This window comes from Girardinichthys multiradiatus, chromosome 18, assembly GCF_021462225.1.
Source record: "Girardinichthys multiradiatus isolate DD_20200921_A chromosome 18, DD_fGirMul_XY1, whole genome shotgun sequence".
Classification (NCBI taxonomy): domain Eukaryota; kingdom Metazoa; phylum Chordata; class Actinopteri; order Cyprinodontiformes; family Goodeidae; genus Girardinichthys; species Girardinichthys multiradiatus.
In genome coordinates, this window is record NC_061810.1 from 28338011 (window position 1) to 28361208 (window position 23198).

The following is a 23198-nucleotide window of genomic DNA, read 5'->3' on the forward strand; positions in this document are numbered from 1 at the left end:
ATGTCAATGGTCAGTTGTTCAGGGACTGGGAGATCACTCCGTGGCTTTATTGGGAGACAGGCTAATCTAAACCATGTAACACTGGTTAGATAAGGGGTTAGATATCTTGCAAATGTAATGTAAAGCACAGCTCAGCATGTTGTTTACATTGTTTGATGTGGGTGGGCCCAAGGCTGGGCTTTTGAGTATATGGCCCTTTTTTGTCTCCTCTCATTTACACTTGTTACCACACCTCTCTGTCACTCTCTTTTCTCTCTGTCACACATAAAAAGCACACTCACACACACACAAATATCTATTAACATAACCTTATATCTCTCACCCCCTCTTACCCCCAGCAGCCTCTTAATTTTTCTGGAATATTTTGGCCCCAATATTCCAAAGAATGGTGCAGGACATCTGATAGCTGCATGCGATGCTTTCGGGGGGCCTGCGCCGACGGATATAGGTCACTGGCCTGGTGGCCGTGCTGCTCCTGGGTGGGTCTGGGGTGGGCTTAGGGGCTCGGGGTTCCTGGGGCGTATCACCCCCCAGGCTGGGGTCCTGGCTGGGTCTTGGGGGTCTTGGGTCCTGGCGGGAATGTCGCCGGAGTTTTGGGCTGGTGCATTCCTGGGCACCCGGCCCTGGCTCGGGGACCTTTGATGCGTCGGTGGGCATAGGGGCCTCTAAACTGGCGGGTAGGTCCCATCTCATTGCAGGTACTCCTTCCTTCAAGGAGCACATTCTGCTGGTGGGGTTGAGGATCTGCGGGAGGGGGTGGGGTGGGATCAACCTGGGTGTCCAATGTCTTATGTGCTCTGGGAGTTGTTTGAATGTTGGGGTGGGTGTAGGTTTCCTTCTGGGGTGGGGATGGGTGGTTGGCCTTGGATGGGTGTGGGCGTCGTTTGGTCTTGGGTGGTTCCGGCTCGGTTTCTTTGTCAAAAAAAAACAAAGCATGAAATGCATTCCTTTTGACATTTTAAGATGTTTTTTAGCAATTTTTTTCTAGGGCAAAATATTTATGCAACATACAGTTTCAGTGATTTTTAAAAACAGGTATTTTTTGGCAGACGTTTGACTTCATAGTGAATTCACTTAAATTCATATACGCTCAATATCATATTCTAAAATATGGGCAAATGTCTCTAAGTTGCAATAAAACATCTTTTAGCCATCATCGAGCTTCTGGCGTCCTGCTGACTAGATATTTGACTACTTTTCTTTTCACAAGTGGCAGAGTCATTTAAATTGGTTGGTATCCTGGCCCTGACCTGACGACTTGGCATAGTCTATAGTTTTTCAAAAGGGTGCATGTATGCGATCATTGTCCTGTTGATACACCCGACTGTGTTCAAGTCTCAAATATGTGGCGGGCATTGTTACCCTTAGATATAAGAAAACTGGTCAGAATGATCATTAACAACCCAGGAATCAGTGGGATTTAGGTGTATCATAAACTGGACGATGTTGAAAACTGTAGCTTCACAATCCACAGTAAAACCAGCTCTACATCATTATGATCTGAGTAAGTAATGAAAGTTGGTGTCCCAAAATTGGCAAGTTTAAGAATGTCAAAAATTTGCTCACACAGACAAGGTGGCCTTCAGCAAAAAAAAAAGATTTATGGTCAGAGGGGAAAAATACAGATTAATTTGGCAACAGACACAAAAGGACTGCTTGAATGACTCAAGGTGGGGCCTTCAAACCAAAGAACATTGAATCAACTGTCAAGCATGGGGTTGGTAGCATCATACTGTGGGACTGATTTGCTAACAGTAGTACTGAGACATTGCTCAAAGTGGGTAGCTTCCCTTAAAATTTATTTAAAAAATGACCTCAAATCGATATTTAACCCAGGGGTCAGCATTTTATGCCATTTATGCCCTTGGTTAAGCAAAATAAAATTATTTTGAGGGAAAAGCTAGATGACTTTTTGAGTAAAGGTTATGTCAAAATTAAACATGTCAGCTGTAAATACAACCACCATTGTATTTATTTCTATTTTTAGTTTTGGTTTTTTTTTTTATAAAAACATCAAACATTTTCTAAAAGGTTATAAATACATGTCCTTTAATGGACCCTTCCATTTCTATGAAAAATCTAAACAGTTTGCTACCTAATGATAAAAAACCAACCATACAAAGAAATTGTATTTTTACTATAGTTTTTTGTTTTGAAAATATGATGCTAATGTTATATTAAAACACACAAAAAACTGCTAAAGCTAGAATTTTTTTACCTTTAAATTAAGAAAGCGTTGCTCAATTGTTTAATGGCTAATGTTATTAAGAGTCTAAAGAGCCACTTGTGGCTCCGGCATCACACAGGTGGAAGTACAATAGTCATGACATCTTTGACTTTGTTGTGTTCTTGTGTTTTCAACTTTTGATTTAGTTTGGGTTTTTGCAGTCTGTTTATTTCCTCATGCTTTAGTTTTATTAGGTTCTACTGCTCCCTCTGCCTCCCTGCCTGCTTGTCACACCTGTTCTTAGTTCCTTGATTACCTGCCTTTGTTCTCACTCTGTTTATTAGTTGGTTTGTTTCATTGTCCTTTGCTGGTTCCTCGTCTCACGACTCGCTCACATTCGCTACCCTCGTCATCCCATGTTCCTGCATTGTTCAGTATGTGTAAGTTTTGAACCTCAACTTATTATCTCATACCTGCAGTGCTTTGTTTTGCTTTGAAAACCTTTTTGGAATGAAACTTGAAGACTCTTACAAACATGCTGCCAAGCTCTTATCTGCACTTTGGTCTGATCCACAACCAGACTGTGACAACAATAAACTCAAACATACTTTAAAAACGGATTTTGGAATAGATAAAGCAAAATAACATTTACCTTCAGAAAAAAATCCTGACATCAGCACTTTTTAAAATCAATGAACTATGCTGAAAATCCTGGTCCATGCCAGACAACCAGCCATTTCAAATACGTTCCACCGTTTCTGTAGAACTGTGGTCAAATATCCAGATAGAATTAACACTAAAGCTTGTTGATGGACACAAGTGTGTAAATGGTATATTAACAGAACTTATATATCACCTTTCCAGTCATACAGACCACTTAAGGCACTTTACACTAGAGCTATATTCACTCTCAACTTGAGGATAAGTGCCTTGCCAAGGGGCACATTGACATATGGCAGGAGGAAGCTGGAATCGAACCCACAACTACTATTCCTACTGAGCCACAGTCGCCTCTGTAAATGATCGGTCATTATCCCGAAACCTCAAACGTTTCAAATAAAGCATCAAATTAATATGAAACTCATGTTATTTGCTGTTCCTGTTCCCCTGTCCTGTCAGTTTGTTTTTGTTTTCAGCATTATTTAAATTTAATTCAATTCAGTTTATTTATATAGTGCCAATTCAAAACACAAGTCATCTCAAGGCACTTTACAAAGTCAGTTCAATCGAGTCATACAGATTTCAAGTCAAGTACATACATTCCAATTGATCCTAATTATTAAACACTGCAGTCAAATTCAGTTTATTTTTTCAAATTGGTTAAAACGTTTTCTAAGGAAACCCAGCAGATTGCATCAAGTCAATCAGCTGGCTCTGCAACTTCAGTTAGTTTTAACATTTTCTTCCTGTATCAACCTTTTAAGATTTCAAGATGGAAAACACTAAGAATTAGGATTTTTTTGTTAGAAACTGATTTGTTTTTAAAGAAATCATAATAAAATTCCCCTAAAGTTTAAGAAATAAGTATGGGTATGTTTAAAAAAGAAATAAAAATACAAGCAAAAGTAATCGTTTTCAGTAAAGAACAGAAGAAAACAAGACAGACAGACTAAAGATTTATATTGTATTGTTACTCTATGAGATGAGTTTTGCACAGGAGTGCAGGATCTCAAGGCCGTGAAGCTCCCGTAGTTTGTGCACATGTCTGAAAAAAGAAAAAGGTTTTTTTGAAAGAAAATATTTTGACAGTGTGCTGACATTTAATTTAAACATTGTGCGACCTTCTGTAAAGCGTGATCAACTCATACTCAACAAAGTCACATCCAAGCCTATCAGCCCAGAGGTGCATTTAAGACTTTCACAAAGAACTCTTACATCAGATTAAAGCATTTATTATAGAATGACACCCAGGCGTTGACTACTCTTAAACATCAAGTGCTTCATTTGTAAAATGTTAAAGCAAACCTGACACAAACTGTCCGTGAGTCTGTGATTCACAGCATCTGACTAAATGTACACAATAGAAACAGAGATTTTTTTTCTGTTGAACTGAGACAACAGCCGGCATGGAGAGTCAAAGGCAGGCCAGTGCAGGAGTGATGTGGTGCTAGGCAGAATGTAAAGACATTGACCCAGTTAAAAGTTTCACTGTTATTTAAAAGGAAAAACAGCCTCACCTGTTATCATAAGATGTAAAATACTAGCAATGATAAGACAAAATCAATTTGCCCACTTGACTGTTCTATGAAAAGTTTTTATGTATTAACTTTAAAATTTTTATGATCAAAATCGTTAAATTTGTGCATTGCCAATTCAAATACATGGGAGAAAGTCAAGGCCGCACTGATAGGTAAAATTATGGAAAGGTTTTTAATTTTAATAAAAAAAGACAGATTAGCCAAAATGGAAAAAAATCATTTTAAATATTCAAATCTGACTTTATATAAAACGTTCTTTTGTTTTTCTTGCTATGGTATTGTTGATCAGTTTGGAATTGATTAAAGCATAATTAAAAACTTTTAAAACTCCAGTAACACCAGTAATGAACCTCATGACACATCACTGGTTTGAACAGATAAAAGTGAAACCTTCAGGCATCTAGAAAGTGTATCCAAGGATTAACCAGGTCTGAAGTGTTCTTCCTGATATCTCTGCTGATTTCTTTAGATTTTCTCATGAGGCACACAATAAAGCAGTGTGTTTGCTTTCAACTCATGCATGCATACATACCCTTATTTATTATTATTATTTAGTCAGCAGGGATACAGAACACAAACATCTGGCAAACTACAGCAATACAAGAGAAATAGGTTAGAAAACGGTAGGAGACAGCATGGTGCCTTTTCTTTTGATGCAAGAATGGGAACTCTTTTTGTCAGATGAAGTAGGGAATTGGTTCATAGCAAGTCCAAAGACAACATTACACTGTGGTTTTAGCTACAGGCCTACCAGGAAGTTACTGCAGCATCCAATGAACTAATTTCTTCTCATGATCTGGCTTTGATAACTGACAACAAACCCAATGAAACCTTTATGTTTAATTTGACAATAAAATCCCATAGAGGAAAAAGAACAGCAGCAAAATGTAAACTTGGTTTTAGCTAGGCCAATTTAGGATGTATCGCTATGGAAACAAGACTTCTGCTGCTACCAATTCTAACTGATTACTTGCACTTTGCAACATCAGTCTCATTGGCATATGATAAATCTATGTTTGTCCCGACTAGACTTTAGTAGTGGGATCATTATAACATGTTTATAAAATTAAACATAGAAATGTTTTGTTAGGTTTACTGCCCAGGCTAGTCAGTAAACCTATGAATGTGAATACAAAAAAAATTCTGTAACCGATGGTATGTGGTTTGGTGGAGCTATTTATTATTAAAAATAGTGTTTTCTCTTTGTAAATCATAATAGAAACATAAACCACCCACATGATCAAATGTTTAGTTTCTACTTATAAACATGGATTAATGTCAATTTCATGTTAAAATGGTAATACTAAGCATAGGATAATAAAACTGGTATCTGTTTTACCCATAAAATGGTCATCTTCAATGACTGATTGACCGAAACAGATATTAATTGCTATTTTGTTGGTCACATTCAAAAACCACAAATCAGAACCAATGAGTGATTACATAAGCAATGACAACATGCTTTTTCTAAGACATCTGCATTCACAGGACATATAGAGAAGATAATACAAACAGTATAAAGTTTGACTGTACTTTTTCTCATTAGTGTCAGGATGTATTTCCACAGCATTTAGATAGCTAGCAGTTGTTATTTGGTTGTCAAAATAGAACAGTTTTCTCTTGCAACAAATATTAAACATCTTCAGGTGTCTTCGCTCAAAGCACAAGAAAACCTTTGAGCTGGTTTGTGTCAGATGCTAGAAACTTGCTGTAATGACAGGGTTCTTAGCAGCAGTTAGTTTGATTCACCCACGGGAAGTCCTCACTAATTCTCCCAAATAAGATCATAATGACTCCTGCTGACTGCAGATAAGAAACTGACTACTCAGACGTTCTCTACAGGAGCTCCACTTTAAATATGAAAGCAATCTTTTTAAAGCCCAGACAGAGGACTGTGATATTGGGACTAGAGGCTGACATTTTTTGGGGAATCCCACGGGTCACGCAGGATGGGAGACGGCATTAGTAAAGATCACGTGATTGGGACGGTACAGGATAAAAAATTAACGGGAGCAGACAGGAGTGGGAGCTAACCAATAAGAGGGAAAACAAACTAAGATCAGTTGTCTTTGTAAATTTAAAACTAAGACTTTGTTATAAACTTTAAGAAAAAAAAAAACTTGGATCGACGCCGCCATTGTGTAGTTTTTTTCCAAGAAGCCTATACTATAATGCGAGTCAAACGAACTACACGACCCACAAGCCAACAGTGCTTCTGATCGATGTTTTCCACCTGCGTTCAGGATGGAGGGAGCAAACGCAGGTGGAGAACTGGACGTGGTAAAATTGGATTTGCAACGTAAAGTCATTAGTAAGGACTTATCTATTAAACTCATAGAGCTGACAGGAAAGTCGCAAATATTACCGAACTTCAGGAGAGTTGAATGCAGCGGTGTTAACACGCAGTCTGCTGCTTGTAAAACATGTTTAGTCGTAATCAAGTTCACCAGTGATTAAGAGACACTTGTAAGACAAATTCTGGATTGAATCAGCCCTGCATCTCTTCATTCATCAAACGAAAAGTACCATCACGTGTCAAGTCTCATCTGACCAACAAAACTGCTCCATGTGCACTAAAGATTTAAGAGCCTTTACCACAGTAGAGGGGAAAGGCTTCATCAAAGGAAGATGTTAAATAAATATGTTGTGAAATACAAAAAAAATTGAATGTACCATTAAATGTACAATTTATTTAATACATCATTAAATATTAAGTGTACCATTAATTACGTCATGTTGTCTTTAAAATTATACTTAATTATTCAGTGGCACATTTAATTGCATTATAGTCCATTTCATGATATAATGGTACATTTATTGTTTCTAATGATATATTAAATAAATAAATGGTACCTATAATTTAATGTCACATTTAATGTTACATTTATTTCATGTTACATTTACTTCACTTATTGGACATTCACAACATTTATTTATTGAATGATGATTTTATTGTATTAATTTTGTCCAGTTTGACCCTCCATTCTTGATGCCTGTATAAGAGGTCATGTCAGAATTTGAATCAGGTGTTCTGGAGCAGACACACATCTAAAACCTGCAGGGAAGGGGTCCCTGAGGACCAGGACTGTGAACCATTGACGTACAGTTTCTAAATTGTGAAGGTAATGGCTTTTTGCACTTTTGTTCAACAAGTACAGTTCTCTTACTAGGTGCATTTTTCTTTCGTTTCAGCAACTTGAAACATAAAAGTGATGTCATTGTTCAAAGGAAACAATCACTTAATAAATGAGTAAAATACAACTATGTACATTTTGTTTATTCAGCTGAGATAGGCATGGTCTGTTTCCTTGTTTGATATTTTATTATTTCTTCATTATTATTATTTTTACTTTAACTAGCCTTTACTACAGCTAAAAAAACAGGAACCTAACTGGTCCTTCAAAGAAATTGCCAAAAGACTAAATGAAGAAAACAAATTGGGAGTGGCACAGGAGTGGGAGTCGTTCTAAATGGGAGCGGGAGTCAATTTACCAGAAGTGGGATGGGAACGTTTTTTTTTGTTTTTTTTCTGCTGGCCTGGGATTGGGATGGGACAAGACATTTTTCTGTGGGAGCAGGATGGGACAGGAGAGAAATTCCACTCCCGTGTCACCCTCAGATTGGGATATTGGTGGGTATGGTTTAAGCCTAGCAGTACGAGAGACAAGGGGAAATCATCCGGGGAACAGCGCCAGAAGAGAAAATTAGAAAACATGTGCAGAGTTTTTAATTTATCTCCCTCTCTCTTTTTATTTAGTAGCGTGTTAGGACTTTTGTCTAACCACCAATTTAAAATTGTTATATATATTTTTTATTTTTCATAGCATAAGAATATGCTACATTTTCACATATTGTGAGGGTGGCTGCAAGGAAATGCACTGGATGCTCTTGACTTTGTGGATGCCTTAATTCAGCTGTATTGCAGTAGTATTTATAGTGCTTTAAAAAATACACCTTTTAAGCTCTGTTCATCGTTCTTTTTAATTGTAGTTGTTTTAGAAATTCACAGAAAACCCTTCAAATTTGTCTGTTTGTGGATTTAAATCATTAAAAGATGGGTTTTAATGGAACCAAACTGTAAGTAAGTCCTAAAAAGATTCCCATTTCGAACACACCTACTCATTATTCATTAAAATGGATGTGCGTTAAGACTTAATCATTGCTGAATATTAAAAATGCATGCCTCATAAAATTGCATTAGCCCAAGCAGGAGTTTTATGTTTCGCTTCTTTAACCAGAGCAACATCACATTTGAGACCTTTTTAAACATTAATAATGAAGAACATTAGCTTCCATAATGTAAATAATATTTTGTGGTCTGTAAAGTGAGTTGAGAGGGTACCTGGGCTCAGACTGGCACAGTTTGCTGAGGGCAATAGCTGCGTTTTGCTGCACAGCTGTCTTCTTAGCCTCCCCCGCAGCGAGCCGTAGTAGAAGCAGTACAATATCAGTACCCAGCAGGTGGGAGGCAACTCCTTCCAGTTCAAAGCAATGGGCCAAGCACAAAGCTGCATTTCCTGAAATCACCTCATCATAGCTGGAACTCAGCAAATGACGTAAAGTAGACAGTTCTGCAAAGAATAACAGATGAAAACATGGAAAATATGGAATAATGAAAATTAAAACCATTAACAAACAGATGTAGAGCAATTAGAAGATGCATTTATAACCAGATAAATGGTTCCTGACAGAACTAATTAATTTTTCAGTGTGCTTATGCTCATTGCCTGTTTGGAAGACCCAGTTCTCTCAACAGTTCAGCCAGCGTCTTAGCAAAGTCTTGTTTTTATTCCAAAGTTGATACATTTCGCACAATCTATCAATGGGACACAGAACTTTTTCTTCCTGATCAGTATGAAGGCAGGACATTCCCATTCTGATTATACCTGCGTATGATTTGTTTGAACAGATGAACATCGAAGGCATCTAGAAATTGTATCCAAGGATGAACCAGACTTGTGGAGGTCCACAGTTGTCTTCCTGATGTCTGGGCTGAGTTCTCTTAATTATTCCATGATAGAACACAACTGTGTGTTTCAGATGTTGCCTTAAAATATATCAACTATTTTAGCTCATTATCTCAAAAAAGGGTCATCACATCATTATCTCTGCTTTCCCAAATTGTTTAAAGCCATAGTAATCTAAGTGTATGTAAATGTTTGACTTTGAAGAATTACTAAAAATCTCTCTCTCCTGATTTAGGTTTTTAGTAAATACAATTATTGTTGTAATCCTAACCAACCTAAAACAGGAAAAAATTAGTCTGATTTACCATCAGACAGTGAGAAAAAAGGTTGCGTATTTTTATACAGTGTATGTAAATATATGGTTTCAGCTATACCCTGAACTCACACATGGATCAACACTTGTTTATTTCAGAGGTCATCCCTCTGATACTGCAGTATTCACACTAACGAAGGATCCTATTAATGCTAACATGTCAATCATTTCTCACTTTTATCAGACTTCAACAGCTCTTCCCTTGCCATATCACTGACTGCAGTGCAAACCGTCAATGTCTTAATGGCCGACTTGGTGGCTGGATGACCTTTTTCCTGGGTAAGCAAACACAAAAATAAAACCATTAAGCAAGCAGAATGTTTCTGTTTTTAAAAACTAGCTCAAGATCAAAACTTGGAGGTCATGAACAAAAAAACCTTTGATTTAACAATTTGCTTTCATCTTACCAGGAACAAATAACCATGATATGAATGGTTTTAAATTTACTAGATAAACTATGCAGAAAATTAATCTAACTGCATTTAGATATAGTTTGTTTTAATAAAACAGCATGTCAAATGTCAGTTTTGCCATTTCATTGTAAATCACATTAGAATGGCGTTTTTAATCTAATTTGTCCTTCAGGGGTTTTATTTGTTTTAAGTGCGTCTTAAAAAAGAAAAGTCTGAGCTGTTTGTGGGAAGATTCCATGGATTTCAGGATAATTTGGCAAATAAATGCATAAACTTAAGGGAGTACAGAAGAAGACTGTAATAGACAGATTTCATATCAAAGATCGATGGCTATCATGTCATTTTTATGATAACCAAATAGTCCTGGCAGCAATTAAAGAGCTATTTTATCGTTTTTCTAAAGAATTTGGGTCACTATGATTGGCTTCATTCTCTAAATTGGTTTTTAAGTATAATATTTCAAAAGTATCGCAGATTCTAAAAAAGCAGTAACAAATACAAAACCCGAAAGGGGGTAGGTACGAGCACACAGCGCGCATGCTCATTGCTCACTGTTTTTGTGTCATGACAGCAGGGTGTGTGGCACTGTGTGACGCCGACACAGGCTGCGTTGCTCAAGGACGAAACAGTGAGTGGCGCAACAAATAGCCTACGCACTTTATTTGGTTAATATTTTTATTTAAGTGTTGTTTAACATTAGTGTGTTGTTTTTTAGTTATATTTAATGCTACAGAAGGTGATTTTTATTTCTGTCAAAGCAAGTCAAATGCACTTTTTTCTCTTTATTTTGCTTTCTTTATTTTGTTTCTATGTGCACACAACACTTGGTAAAGAACTACATTTGTATTTGATATTTATGTTTTGATCTTTTATACTTCATTTTATGGAAAATATATGCATAAAGATTTTTTTGCATGAACACGCCGTAGTTTGCACCTTTTAAATAAAAATATTAATTTTACTTAATACAGATAATTTAGCTTAAGTTATACATTTTTATCCACACATGCCAGGTTTACAAAAATGTATATATTTAACACTATATAAAGGGTAAAATTGCTTGTTCTTCGAAAGATGCACATTTTCAAAAACAGACCATTTGAACGAGTCTTTTTAACGGCTCTTCGAAGTGAACGGATCCTGAAGATTTGGTTCCCTTCAAAGAGCCATAAGTCACATCACTGGAAGGCCTGCATGTTGCTATGAATCTACAGTTCTGGTACGCAACTATGACAAGCACAGGCTCCTATCCGTCTTATGTTTAGTACAGGTGAAAATCTACTCTCCAGTCAGATGCACACAGTCTCTACAGCTAGTGGGCAATAAGGAGCTGGTTTTTATACTCAGCAAAAACCTGGAAGAAAATAACTAAAATAAAAGACTACAGTAATTTCTCCCTAGCACATCAAAGAAATGTTTGTATCTTTGTGTCCCTGAGAGATAAATTATCCACACAGAGAAAATAGCAGATCACTGATTTATTTTCTTTAAATCAAGTTTTGCTGTTGTTTCTCTTATTCTGCTTATCAGCTGGTTTGTCTTTTTATTTATCTTTTCTATGTTTGGCGCCACCGTCTGTTCCTGTTCCTGGCAGGAATACTCAGAGTAATTTGCATTGCATGCAAATGTCCACAGAGACCACTAGCAGATTCTAGTGGGCGGGTACAGATGACAGATTTAAGCCACAGAAGCTATGCAGCCTAGGCTCTACTTTCAAAGTCTAGCGCCAACCCTCACTGTTGGGTAGTATTTTGGTACTTTACTGAAGGAAATTCTGAAGGAAATTAATGGTCTTTTAGGCAGCTGTTTTTTGTTGTTGTTGTAGTAGTACAGCTTTTATTGAAAGGAAAGGCACCTCTAGCTTGTAGCTTTACACATTTCTAGGATGTGTAAGCGTCTAAGTGTGTGTGTTAAATAATGTGTTTTTTCAAGATTTGAAAAGCTAATGGAGCTCTTGCAAGTATGAAAAAACACAGAAGTATTTAAAAAGTTGCCGTGTCTTATACAGTTACACACTTTCAGCAGCCAGCACATGGTCTGAATGACTTTCCTTCGAACAGCATGCTGAACAGCTTCAGAGGACTGGGGGAGGACAGTGCTCAACACGCCCGTCACTTTCTGGAGAGTAAAGAGGAAGAGTGTTGACATTAGAAAAGAAACCGTTAGAAGAGTAGGAAAGACACAGGAAAAAACTGCTAAAAAAATAAACACAGTAGAAATGGAACAGGAAATAAGACCAACAGGAGCAAGAGCATATAGTTCCAGAGCAAAGTAGTAACACCCCCGTTTTATCTTTAGTCCAATTACAGCAACAAACTTCAAAGTATTTCAATGAGACTGAATGTAATAGTCCAACACATAGTAGTTTATAATTGTCAAACAGAAGGGAAATAATATATGATTTTAAAATGTGTTCAACTTCAAAAAATCTGAATGTAAAGTGCATTTGTATATAGTCCACTTTACAGTGATAAACCTAAATATAATTCAGTGCAGCCAATTTCTCATCATAAGTCATCTAACTAGTAAAGACAGTTCACCTGAGTGTATTTAAACCACAGTATAAAAGTAGCTGTTCTGGAAAGGTCTCAGAGATTTGTTAGGGAACATTGACGACCAAGGAACCCAGCAGGTCAGGAAGAATGTTGAGGAGAAGCTTAAAGGAGCAATAGTTGTTCACTCCACAAATCAGGCCTTTATGGAAATATGGCAGGAAGAAAATGATAAGAAATCCTATTTGCAGTTTATCACAAGCCATGTAGAGGACATGGCAAACATGTTATAGAAGGTGCTCTGGTCATAATAGACCTAAATAGAAATCTTCCTTTATGCACTATGAGAATCATGCCGAGGGGGGACACCTTCTTTTAGCAGGAATAGAGAAGCTGATCAGAGATAAAAGGAAGATGGATGGAGCTAAATAAAAGTTTGTCAAAGAAAAAAAGCTTTAAGAGGCTTTGAAAGAATTGAGATGGGGGTAAAGTTCAACTTGGAGCAGAACTACAAACTAAACATACAGTTCTGGCACATTTTCCGTATACAAATAAAAATAAAAACAAACCCTACCACAGTAAGATAAGATCCTAAAAGCCATTAAACATTACAGCAGCAGTTACAGCACTAGAATGCTTCTTTTTATCACCAACTAGAAACTGAGATCATTCAATTAATTTACCCCAAAAATATTAGAATCGTTGTAGGATTAAAGCAAGCATAGTTTTATTTAATGTTCACTGTGAACTTTCCACAATGGCCAATTTGTGTATAAAGTTATGTTAATATTAAAGGGAAAGAAAGAATTCAGGCCACCTAACAAAAACGGATTAAAAATATATTTGGAGAACAAAATAAGGTTAAGAGCAAACCACCTAATGGAGTGTGTTTGAAACAAAGTAAGAAACAATAATAATAAAAACAGTGGGGTGTAAATTAAAATCATTGCGAAACAATTATTTTACAACAACTTTGAATCATTATATTAAACATATTTATTATATGATACGGCTCCAATTATGTGCTATTGTTATCTCATGCTTATCACATTTAATAAGGCAATTCAACTGTAATCGTTCAAAGCCATTTATATTTTGTATGACAATATATGATATTTGATATGTAATCAGCTAATTTTACAGACTAAGCAGTAGTGTTAGTGCTTCTTTAAAGAGTTTCGAATCGTGTACAGCTCTGTTATGATAATGTAGTAGACAGGGGAAAAACAGCTCTGCTGTGCTTTTATGATAAACCTTCATGGTGCATCAAACAGAAAAGAAGGTAAACGAAGAGCTGCTGTAGTGGAAGGACGATGAATATTGGTCTAAAAAATATTTAGGACATCTTAAATTCATCCCCACTCGTCTGCAAGAGCTTTGCAACTCTTTGGTGACCTGGAAAGGTCACATAGTTCATAACAGGGCCATAGGGGGAGAATTATTTAAGAAAACAGTCCCTCACTGATCCACACTCAAATCAGAACCCCTGCAGAAAACCCACTGTGGTACAGGTAGAACATGGATAAAAAAAAGGTTTGACCTAAGATTAGAAATTGCGAATCTTTTTTAAGCTAATCGTTACACCAATCTGTCATCTTCAATACAGGGAGGCATTTAAAAACGGTGGAAAGAATGGTCATCTTGCAGTCAGAAAGTTATAGTCTTGATTCAAGCTTCCTCCCCGTCACATGTTGAAGTGCCCTTGGGCAAGGAATTTACCCACAAGTTGTGTACCGATCTGCATACTGGTAAATGCAGGGTGAATGTGGCTCTGGTGTTAAAGCTCTTTGAGAGGTCGGTATGACTAAAACTGTGCCATATACAGTAAACTAATTCTATTCCATTTTAAAGGATAGCATTTCTATTATAAGATGAATGAACACCAAAACTGCGACTGCGATTGGGCTGTTTGTGGGATCAAATGACAGAAGTAATCAAAACTACCGTATATTAAGTCACAGTTTTATTTAACTTTAATTTCAAACAAACAATTATTTGTCCATTTTAGGTTGTTTTTCAACCATATTCCGGGTTTGAGCACTAATTACAAAACATTCATACTTCCAGTCAGAGGTTTACATACACTGATTATTGAAATAAATGTGATTAAATTTGGACTTTAATTATGCATTTCAACCATTCTTTTAATGGGCTGGTATAATCATATAGCAAACACACAATTGAAGTATTGTGGATTTTTTGTAATCCATACAGTTTTAAAATATAGGATAAAATGTATACATACCCCCCCTCCATCCCCTTTTGGACAACAAGCCAAATGCTTTCTGGGGAAAAGGACTAATGGGAAGATGAGACAAAGATTGACCTATTTGACCACAATAATGACAAAAACATTATCGAAGAGACAAGGTGAGGCTTTCAAACCTAAGAGCACTGCACCAAATGTCAAATGAGGCTCCCGTATTGCACACAATCTTCAACTTCACCTCAATTTAGCAGTTCAATGGTTGAAACTTGGACAGAATTGGGTTTTCTAAGATGAAAGATCCCAAATGCTCATAAAACTGGTTTTAAAAAGATGAGGCAGGTCAAAACTAAGCTTGAAGAATGGTTTCAACCTCAGCCTTATTGAAACTTTATGAGCTATGCTTAGGAGCCAAGACTGTGTCAGGAAATGAACTGATTTAAATGAGCTCTAAAAAGAATATTGGAGTATTTTGTGAAAATATTTGTTGTCAAATATCCAGCCAGATTGATCACAGAACAGTGCTGAAGATACAGAAGCCCTGTGTGGTTTCTCTGAAACTAGTTTTAAAACTTTCATCCAATTATTAATGGTCATGCAAGCCTATTTTTGTGGCTATATGTAATATTGTGATACTGTTGAAGTAGTTGCTAGGAGAAAATCCACTTTAAATTCCAACTTGTGGACCAAATTTTCATTTTTTAAATGTACTGAAGTTTTATGTTGTATTATAATACCAAACAGAGTAAACTAAATTTTCGGAAAGGTGCTTATGTAGGTTTTCCTTACAGTTACGATTCGTCCATCAGCATTTTTCAGCAGGTCGAAACAGCAGTCACAGAGAGAAACTGCATGCTCCTTTAAAAGAGAAAGTTAATTTTCACACATTCTGCCCCTTAATGACTGAAGTTATTAAGAGATGCATTACACATTCTACATACTGCATGGTCCCTGATGGTCCCTGATGTAGGAGTCAGTTTTATTTATGTGTGAAAAATGTACCAATTGGACCAGTAACTGTGGTGCTGCAAAATTTCTTTTTAGCAGCTTACTTTCATTCAGGTGACAGACAGGGCTGCTTTAAAGGACCAGATGTTCAGGGATTTTTTGGTGGATTAGTGCTACTGTGCTTTTGAAGTAGCCTGCTTCATGAAGTAACTCTTTCTTACCTGCAGAGGTGAGGAAGTGATCATTGAAAGGTTGATAATCAAGCCAAGCAAAATGTAAAGGATGTCTTTGTATTCAGATGTACCACACTGCTTCTGCAAAGAAGCAAATCATGATCTAAAATAACTTTAAAAACACCCTCGTTAACACTTGGCTGATGTGTTAAAATTTTTTAAGCATCTAAATTTAACACAATGAGCAGTAATTTACACTTCTCTAAATAAAGTGGCGAGTATGCAGCTGTGTGCTTACAGTGGCAGTGACGAAGGCTTCCCAACATTCCTGCTCATGAGCAAGTTTTCGACAGATGACTTCATCTTCAGCCAGAAAGCCAACAGCTGATATGAGCGATTTAAGGACATTTTGATTAAATTTGCTGATATTTCCCTGTAAAAAAATTAGATAAGCTCATTTATTTTTTTACCCAAATATACATTTAACTATATATAAAATAGAATTTAGGATTTTGCTGTAACATCTTACCAGTATTATTTTAAATGGCACAACGACACAATCTGTTGACATATTTCTTAGCTTCAACCGAAATCTGCAATAAAAAAAAACCACAATTCTAGTAATGACCTTTTTCCTACAATAACTGTCTGTTGTCGAGTGTGTCAGCAGTCCTCTATGATTGTAAAAGGCATCATGGCCATAACATAACACAAATTTTCAGACAAACTGAATTCTGGGTTTTCAGTAACTGAAACCCATAACTATCACGATTACAGAAATAATTACTTAAAATATATCACTCTTTGTGTAGTAAATGTATTTATTATGACTTTCACTTTTTTAATTGAATTGCTGAACTAAATCTTTTTTCTTACAGAACTGTCTAATTGATTCAGGTGCACCAGTAAACATATCGTGCTACATGACTGACTGTGTTAAAATCTTTACTGTCAGATCATTAATGTTTGAAGATTTACGCTAATCAATTTGAAAGTGTTCTGTTTTTTTTCAAATCAATTGTGTGCCACTTGTGTATTCATTTCTACACCACAACAAAAACGTTAATAAAATACCAACCTTGACTCAGCTCAGGTTCTACAATAGAGGGGAACTTTCTTTTCAATACGCCACATTTTATTGAAACTCTCTTTGAGCTAAAGACAAGGAAAATTGATCCACCCATTTCACGGCTTGACACCTCAACTTATTTCCTGCTGTGTTTGAGAGCCTGACATGTCCTTTCATGTCAGTCTCCAGGAGATGGCAGAGAGAGGAGCAAGTTGGGAAAGGCATCTGCTTTTATGTGACATTAACACTCGGATAGCACTTGTTGATTTATTAAAAATGCCACACACTGTGTTTCTTTAAGGTCTTCTCCCTTCTGTGAAGCACTTTTATCATGCAGTATATAGATATAACAGGGAAAGCAGTTGTCTCTCCTCTTCAAAAAAACATCTAACCATATGTGTTGCCTCATCTGTATGAGAATTAGCCTAGAGACATCTGATTAGCTTTATAGCATTATTACCCATCTTCTGCAGCAAAGGTTTCCAGAATACAGACTGCTGAGATCTCTTGCTGCTGCTTTGGTTCAGAGATGCACCTCATGAGGTTTCTCACTAACCTTTAAAGAGATAAGGAGAGAGGGAATAATACCAAATAATATCTATCCAGTATGCAGTTCACTATTGTGCTGTAAAAGGAATAAGTAGGTAATCTTAATTCTAATGATCTTTAATTCAAATAAAAGTTAAACTAATTAACCCCATTTAGCTGGCAATAATGAACATGCAGCCCAAGGCTGACCTAAATTTCCCCCAAAGATGTCTTTGCTGTCCCTGCATTGTGGTTGTGTTTTGTCTACAACAAATGCAGTGAGATACATAAAGACAAATATAAGTCTTACGTGTGCAGATTTAGGTTGTCAATGGCCAAACGCCTGCCATGTGATGTCTTTGAGTATAAACTCAGTAGTTCCAGGCATTCTTTCACAACTTCACCATGCTTCGATGTTAACAGCTGCACAAGAGGCTGTCTGGCAACTGAACATTTTATCAGGAGTTTCTGGTTTTCATCTAACACCAAGAGAAGAAATACATGAATAAGAAACGAGTTGGACTAAACAGACACATTTCTTGAATATGATTGCATAAACATTACATTTTGGTAGGCTTGGTGCATCGGGTTCGTTTCCTCTGCAGATACCCATTCCCATTATTCTGTTTCAGTTATGTCCCAGTTAAAACTTACATGAGCAGAAAAACTTAAATTACATGAAAAAAGCTTTCTACGTTTATTTAAACCTAGCCAATCATGTTGTGTAGCCCAGTGTTTACATTCAAAGAAATTAGGGTAAAAATAACCCTACCTTTGTGGAAACATGAATTTAAAAAAATGAAAAGAATTGCCTACATCCCGTTTAAACGTTATAATATCACTTTAAAGTATTTAATTTCTCAGATAGAAATTAAAGCAACCACAACCTCCAGGAATGTGCATCATTAACCTTCTGAATGAAGCAGACACACAACAGCTAAATGTGGGATTAATTTTCCTCCTGGACTTGTTGCACAGGCCTTAATTATTAAAAATCTGTGGATTGTTACAAACCTCTGAGTGTGTAGGTTAGAAGTGATTTTTATTTCATCTTCATATGTAACCACTGTAGAAATATTCAAAGATTATGGGTTTAGATCATTGTTGTAATCCCAACCAGAGCCCTACTCTCATTAACTCTATATATGTTATAAAGTGTAATACCTGAGACAGAATCATTCGTTCCAGTTGTATTGCTAAAAATCACACTTTTTTATTTTTGAGAGTGAACTAATTTCGTATTTCTTGTGCACACTTGGTAGTAAGGAATTGCACAGTTCCTTCAAAATCCCTTGTAGTTACACATTTCCAAAAGGGCTAGAGTGACAACACTTAGATTATAGCCATAACTGCTGAACAATCTCAGACTAATCCAGTTTTGGTCAAATGTCTCTGTTTTCAACCACATTCTGAACTCGCAGCAGCTGGAAATCTGGGTCCTCAGATTGCAGTAACAGACTTGCTGAAGAAGAAAGCCCTCGGTGTCAGCGGGTGTAATTTATATGAACAGCCCAGTTTTGGTACTCACAGTGAAAAGTAATTAATCACATGGACTTCTCTGAGATAGGTAAATTATATACTGAATATGAACATTCCTGCTGTATGTGTACATCATTGTTTATTACTGCATGCAGTGTTGAAGCTGGCGCTTCCTTGACACTGAAACACAAATACATCAATGTCGGATGTAGTAAGACACCCATCCTAATTAGTTATGGAAAAGCTCTTGCAGAAGAGGCAATGGCATATTCAGTAGATGTAGGGTAAATTAATAGCAGTGCATGTCTGAAACTGCTTGTTCTGGCAACACTTATACTCAGTTTATGAAATGTACCACTGAAAACATGAGACTGACCTGATGCATCTGTTATTACAAAGTCAAAAATTGTATGCTAAAAGCACTTAATTATGACAGCCTAAAATTATTCTTTAGCTCAGTCTGACAAATAAGACTAAAAATACTAAACCAAGTCTGTCCAGTTCAATACAATGAAAGCTTTTAGAAACAAGTAAAAATCAATCAGAAATTAGGGATTATTGTTGTTTGAGGGAGTGTTTAATGTCAGCTAGAGAGTGAATCACATTTATAAACCTAGTTGAATGTGTTTGTATTCACCCACTTGGCTAAGAAAAAAAAGTAGGTCCAGTTTTTAACGTTCATTTACTGTAATTGCCCATTTATTTGTTTTACTGTCACAGGTAACTTGGTAATCTTTGGCAGTGAAGAGAACACAATATTTAATAACATTTTCTTGCGAAACAACCTTGCACTAAAAATACTGAACAGCATTTTGCTAATCTCCTGTCTGCAGAGATGACCTCAGGTTAATCACAAATAAAACCAGTGAACACAATCTACTTGATAGCTGAGTTACATGCAGAGTTAAATACACTAGATTTTATTATAGATCACAGACGTATGGATCGCAAAAATTGGACTCCAGATATTTACAGAAAGCTGCAAAGAGTTTCTGAACTCTACTGTTGCAGCAGATCTATGTCCTCAGATTCCAGATACAATCTTGCGGAAGAAGGAAGCTCTGTGTCAGCGATCGATTTTATATAAACACCCCAGTTTTTGCACCCACAGTGGAAATGCTCTGACGGAACGAGTAGAATACAAGGATCTAGAAAATAAGTTCTGGGCTGAAAATGTTGTGGGTCACATAATCAAAATGTGCCTTTGGATATTCATTGGCATTTACAGAACATGCATTTGTATACACGAACAAATTAAAAAAGAGAAAACGCCTTTATGCTTAAGTGGTACAAGAACAAATAATGACTTAACACTGAAAAGCTGAGAAATCCCAGCAAAATAATAGTAATACAAGTAATATTTGTATTTCTAAATTATTCAGAACAAACTAACACATAATGAAAGCTTACCTACCATTTTCATGACAAATAATCCTCCATAGTTTCAGTACGGAAACACACGACTCTTGGCTGAGTAGAACATCAGTTTTCTGCAACAAGCAACTGTAGAGAAAACAATGTCAAAACTGTGAATAACATTAAACTATATTAGTAAAGATTGGTTACATATAAATAAACAAGTTGAAGAAACTGCGGCACCAAATACATCTTTTATATGAAATATTTATTCTTAATGTTAAATTACTTAGCAAAAGTTACCCGTCTGGGAAACAATGTCTGAGATACTGCCAATCAAGCTGAGGTTCTGCACTAGTTCTTACTGAATATTTTATCATTGTGAACATTTATAAAAATATGGCAATGACAGATTATGGTATACCTGGAAAATATAGACTGGGGCCTTATTTGTTATGTTGTTTTGTATTGGTTTTGACTGGTGTATCTCCCCTCACATCAGCATTCTCCCTGACAAATCAAAGTTCACTCTACACTTTTTGCACTTTCTACAGCTTCATACTTCATGGACAATGTGTTCCAACTTGATCTATGACAGCACTAATAATGACAACATCGAGAGCGGTGACAAGTTAATAATATCCTTAGTGATCTGTCATGAGGGACTAATAATTCTTATCTTGTACAAAACACTCCCACTTTGTGGGACAAAAACATAAGGCCTTTGCTCTGTGCAGCACTCAGCTCCGTCTCTTGAGTGATCATCTTTTATTTTTTGGGCTATTACACAAACAGCTGGAAAGAGACAGAGGGGAAGGTGAATGATCTTTCTAGTTTAGGCCATCATTGTCTCTGTATGTCCCCATCTCTCTGTACATCTGTCAAAGCTCCACTGAGAACCGAGAGTCACCTCTCCCAATAGTCTCCTTACCTCCTCAGCACGTCATTGCTGCTGATGATACTAAAGCCATTGTTCAGTCGGAAGAGAGTCTGTCCTGTACCTTTTAGAAGAGAAGAGTAGATTGTAGAGGAAGACAGAAAACCATTCATTAGCTGGAGACAGAGAAGCTTTACAGGATCACAACACTTCTCTCCTTGTTCAGCTTACCTCGCTCACTGGTTTAGAGTCTTAAGGTTCAAAAATGATGTAAATTACCTGCAGTATACTGTTAATGGAGCTGTCTTTTATACTAATAATGATATATAAAGTCTGGAAAGTAGGGCAATACTATGAAGGAGAACTTCAACCGTGGGAAAGCTGCAAATGTCAACCCTGCTGAGATCCTTTAACCTGTCAGCTACGGAGGTTTTGCCATCTACAGTAAAATGACACTGAGTGATAGATATAATATTATATGACATCAATATTATTAACCATTAAAAGAGAGAATTCGGATAAAAATGGATAGCACTATTCAGAGTAAAACGTGATGAAAGTAATGTCAATTTAACTGAAAAAGAGCAGTTTGCAAACGTTTGCTCACTGAACAAATTAAAGCTTTCCTCTTTTAATTAAATCTATTTAATCCATGAATTAAAAATGTCAAAGTTGTACAAAGCTGGTATGTTACAATCAGTGAATTTGCAGCTGCAATTGTTGCTTAGATTGCTAATTTAGTGATTATGCAACCAGCTGTAACATTTATAAAAACAGTTTCTTTTTGCTATGAAAGAATCCAAGAATTTCTGTAACGAAAAGTAAACATCCCCACAATGTCATTTGTTGTCTACTATTTTCATTCTAGTGACAGCCTAAAGTTTTGGTCAAACAAAAGCATAGTTAATTTACCTGACGTTGAGCAGGATGTTCTAAATCAAGCACACAGTCTTAATGTTTTCAAGTACCTATACAGCAAAAAAAAAAACAACTGATCTGATACAAGAAGATGTGGCTAATTAACTCACATAAGTATCGGATTCTATCATAATTGATGTATTCAAGCCTTTATTTCTGTTAATTAGGGTTTTGTGCTTACAGCTAATGAAAACATGACATTTAAGATTAGAATATTGTATATATCGGGTAAATAAATAAAAAACATTTAATACAGAAATGTAAAGAAAAATATGTTCAATACCTGCCTAAAGTTATTAGAAACATACATCCTGGACTGATCGCAAAATTGGACCCAAGACATTTACAGAGAGCTTCAAAGAGCTCACAGGTCTTATACTGCTAATTAGGACAACAACAGACATACTCCAAATAAATCCATATCCTGAGGTTACCTGGAACTGGAAAATGGAGAAGAGTAAATGTGTTGCATTTTTTTGGACCCATTGCAGATCACCGTCATCGGTTACATTTTTGCACTGGTGCTTATGTGTTTCTCTCTAGCAAATAAAACTGGTAGAAAGTAAATTCACACAGTTCTGTCTGTGCCCTGTGATAAGTTAATCATATTTTGCTTCACACTGAGTGAATACAACCTTAACTGAATGAAGGTGAACTTTTAACATTTTGCTACGATTACAAACTTTAATGTATTTTATTGAAATGTTATATAACAAACTAACACAACGTAAAACAGAAACATGAAAAATGATATATGGTTTTCTGCCCTGCTGGCAGATGAACCTCCAGTATCAAGTATTTTGCACCCTCTAACCTGTTTTCCTCCAGGATTGCCTCGACTCTGGCTTTCTTGTCCCTGCTTAATAAAGGCATCCCCTTTATTAAGGTCCAGCTTGGGGACCTAATGGATTTTGCCTCTGCTTTTTGTGAATGACATGGTTCTGCTGGTTCCCTCTAGACCTACAGCATGCACTCGGGCGGTTCGCAGCCGAGTGTGAAGAGACGGGAATGAGAATCAGCTCCTCCAGGTTTGAGGCCATGGTTCTCGATTGGAAAAGGGTGGCTTGCCCTCTCCAGCTCGGAGGGCAGTTCCT

The 23198-nt window shown here is 36.5% G+C and overlaps 1 protein-coding gene across 7 annotated transcripts in view; it reads right to left on the reverse strand.

Annotated features, from left to right (window-relative positions):
- Positions 1–781: 781 nt before the first annotated feature.
- Positions 782–23198, reverse strand: part of ttc12 (tetratricopeptide repeat domain 12) — a 33321-nt gene continuing 10904 nt past the window's right edge. For 2 of the 7 annotated variants that reach the window (XM_047390949.1, XM_047390947.1), the window contains exons 10-21: positions 21241–21310; positions 20368–20456; positions 17785–17953; positions 17407–17502; positions 16407–16470; positions 16176–16310; positions 15926–16018; positions 15546–15614; positions 12075–12176; positions 9821–9920; positions 8708–8936; positions 3778–3872 (exon numbers count right to left, since the gene is read on the reverse strand). In XM_047390949.1, the coding sequence (XP_047246905.1) occupies positions 3803–3872; positions 8708–8936; positions 9821–9920; positions 12075–12176; positions 15546–15614; positions 15926–16018; positions 16176–16310; positions 16407–16470; positions 17407–17502; positions 17785–17953; positions 20368–20456; positions 21241–21310 (1286 nt within the window). In that variant the 3' untranslated portion in view covers positions 3778–3802. Of the gene's footprint in view, positions 913–3777; positions 3873–8707; positions 8937–9820; positions 9921–12074; positions 12177–15545; positions 15615–15925; positions 16019–16175; positions 16311–16406; positions 16471–17406; positions 17503–17784; positions 17954–20367; positions 20457–21240; positions 21311–23198 lie in introns of those variants that run through there. The other 5 variants (XM_047390948.1, XM_047390950.1, XM_047390953.1 and 2 more) reach the window with 5 other exon arrangements.